The sequence below is a fragment of the Oxyura jamaicensis genome, chromosome 1, assembly GCF_011077185.1.
Source record: "Oxyura jamaicensis isolate SHBP4307 breed ruddy duck chromosome 1, BPBGC_Ojam_1.0, whole genome shotgun sequence".
NCBI classification, from domain to species: Eukaryota; Metazoa; Chordata; class Aves; order Anseriformes; family Anatidae; genus Oxyura; species Oxyura jamaicensis.
In genome coordinates, this window is record NC_048893.1 from 143,735,993 (window position 1) to 143,738,496 (window position 2,504).

At 67.8% G+C, this 2,504-nt stretch overlaps 1 protein-coding gene across 1 annotated transcript in view; it reads left to right on the plus strand.

The window, feature by feature from the left end:
• The first annotated feature begins 1,163 nt into the window (after nucleotides 1-1,163).
• ING1 (inhibitor of growth family member 1) overlaps nucleotides 1,164-2,504 on the plus strand; it is a 5,288-nt gene continuing 3,947 nt past the window's right edge. The window contains exon 1 of the mRNA XM_035318142.1: nucleotides 1,164-1,919. Within this exon, the coding sequence (XP_035174033.1) occupies nucleotides 1,778-1,919 (142 nt within the window). The 5' untranslated portion in view covers nucleotides 1,164-1,777. The remainder of the gene's footprint in view (nucleotides 1,920-2,504) is intronic.

The window sequence follows — 2,504 nt, forward strand, 5'->3', positions numbered from 1 at the left end:
GCAGCCAGGGGACTGTTCACCACCTTTAATCGCTGACAGCGCCTCAGCCTTCTGCGAGGCATGAGGGCCACAGGCTGCCGCCCCCGAGGCCGTGCCCACGACTGGCCATGAGCCAGCGTCCCCTGAGCGAGGCGATCGCCGGTGACGTTTTGAGAAAACACGAGGCGGAGAGCGGCCTATCTCGAGGCGGAGGCAGGAGAGTTTTATTTTTATTTATTTATTTTTTTAACAAAACCACGCCCCCCCCCCACAACGCCGCTGCATTTCCAAGGGCGGGAGCCGAGGAACTCCGCCCCCTTCGGGCCGGGGCCGCCCCCTTCGGGCAGGGGCCGCCTCCCTCGGGCCGGGGCCGCCCCCCGCTGCCGGCAGCCTCCGGGGAAGCGGGCTGGGGGCGGTCGCCCCGAGCCGGCCCCTCAGCCCCGAGCAGGCCGCCCGTTACCAACAGCCGCGTCGCCCCGGGGGCTGCTGGGACATGTAGTTTCGGGCTGCCCCCCGCGCACGGCTCCATTTTCTCCCCGCGCCGCTAGCAGCGCGCATGCGCACCCCCCCCCTCCGGTTTCACCGCCCCTTCTGCCCAGGCCGGTATCCCGGGCAGCGCTGTCGCCGCGGCTCCCTCCCTCCCTCCTCCCCCCCCCTCCGGCCGGCTGTGATTGGCTGCGAGAGCCGCGGGGCGGGCGGCGAGCCGGGCGGCGATTGGCTGGCGGGGCTGCCAGCCGCCGCGGGGCTGATGGCTGCGGCTGCCCGCTGAGGACAGAAGGAGGGAGGGCGGGGAGGAGGAGGGAGGGGGGCAGCGCTTCTCCTCAGCGCCCGGCCCCACGGGGGGGTGGGGGGGAGCTGCACGGCTCCCGGTACCCCCTCAGAGCCGTGCCGGTCCCGGCAGCGGGCTGCTGGCAGCGCCCGGCGTGAAAGCAAGCACCCAGCTGCCCCGTTCCCCCCTCAGCGCCCCGGGCTCCCGCCCAACTCGTGGCAAGCGGAGGAGGAGGAGGAGGAAGAAGGGGGGGGCGGTGCTCGCTCCGCCGCGGTTCCGGGAGGGGGAGGGGAACGCGCGTGTGCGCGCCCGTGTCCGTGTGTCCGCCCGCCCGTGTGTGTGTGTGTGTGTGTGTGTGTGTGTGTGTACACAGCGGCGGGAGGGGTGCGCATGCGCCGTGCGCGGCGGGGCCAAATGTTTCCCAAGTGTTTGAAACTGGGCTGCGGGCTGCGCGCCTCCGGCCCGGCGGGCGGGCGGCACCGGGCGGCCCCGAGGAGGAGCAGCGGGAGGAGGAGGAGGAGGAGCAGGAGGAGCGGAGGGGCTGCCCCTGACAGGCACTTCGCAGGGCGCGTTTTGTTTGCGGAGTGTTTCGGAGGGGCTGGCTCGAGCCCCCCGCCTCCCTCCTCCTCCTCCTCCTCCTCCCCCCCCCCCCCTCCACGCACACACACACACGGATCCCTCCGATTGTTCCCGTGCCGCCTCCTCCGTGAATTACCCACGACGACAGCCATTCAATCAGCTGCTGCTGGCTGGAGGGGACTGGCGGAGGGTGTGTGTGTGCGTGCCGTGTGTGTGTGTGTGTGTGTGTGTGTGCGTGCGGCTCCCTCTGCCTCACACGAGAGCACTCCGATGTAGCTGCTCTCGGCTTCTGGGGGGCGAGCCCATCTCCCCCGCCTGCCTCCTCCGGGGGGAGCAGCACCCGCCGGGCCAGGGGGACAGAGAGAAGCGTGCGGAGAGAAGGATCTATTTTTTTTTTTATTATTATTTTTTATTTTTACTCCCCCCCCCCCCCCCTCCCCTTTTCGCCGGATGAAAATGTTGAGTCCTGCGAACGGCGAGCAGCTTCACCTCGTGAACTATGTGGAGGATTACCTGGACTCCATCGAGTCGATGCCCTTCGATCTGCAGCGAAATGTCTCCTTGATGAGGGAAATTGACGCCAAATATCAAGGTAAGTGCTCGCTCGGTGCGTGTGTGCCGTGTGGGGCCGGGGGGAGGGTGTCTTTCTTTTCTCTCCGGAGCCGAGCCTCGGCTCCCTTCGCCCCCCTGCACCCCGCGGGGATGGTAGTTTTATTTCGGGGAGCCCAGAGCAGGGGGAGAGCCGGGGAGGAGAGCCGAGGAGAGAGAGAGGGGCTGATCTGCAGCGTTAGCTCTTGTCATGGGGCGGAACAAAAGGTCTCCGGCTTCTCTTATTAAGCAAGGACTCTGCTTTTCTGTGTAAATTGCCGGCCGAGAAGGCGGGGGCAGGGAAGCGGGGTGTGCGGTGCACAAAGGGGGGCACCCCCCCGGCCGGGGGGCCGCGATGGAAGGGCTTTGGGGGTACGGCAGAAAGTGCTGTGCGGACGGAGAGATTACAGCACAACATTTAGGAATGTACAGTATTCATTATGGCTGTAGTAGGGGAGAGAGGCAGCTAGTGAGGGAGGGAGGAGGGAGGGGAGGGGAAGGGGGCAGGGAGCGCTTTCCCGGCTCCCTCCCCGGTGGGTTTCGCTTCACCCCCTGAAGCAGAGGGCGGGGGGGGGGGGGGGGGGGGGGG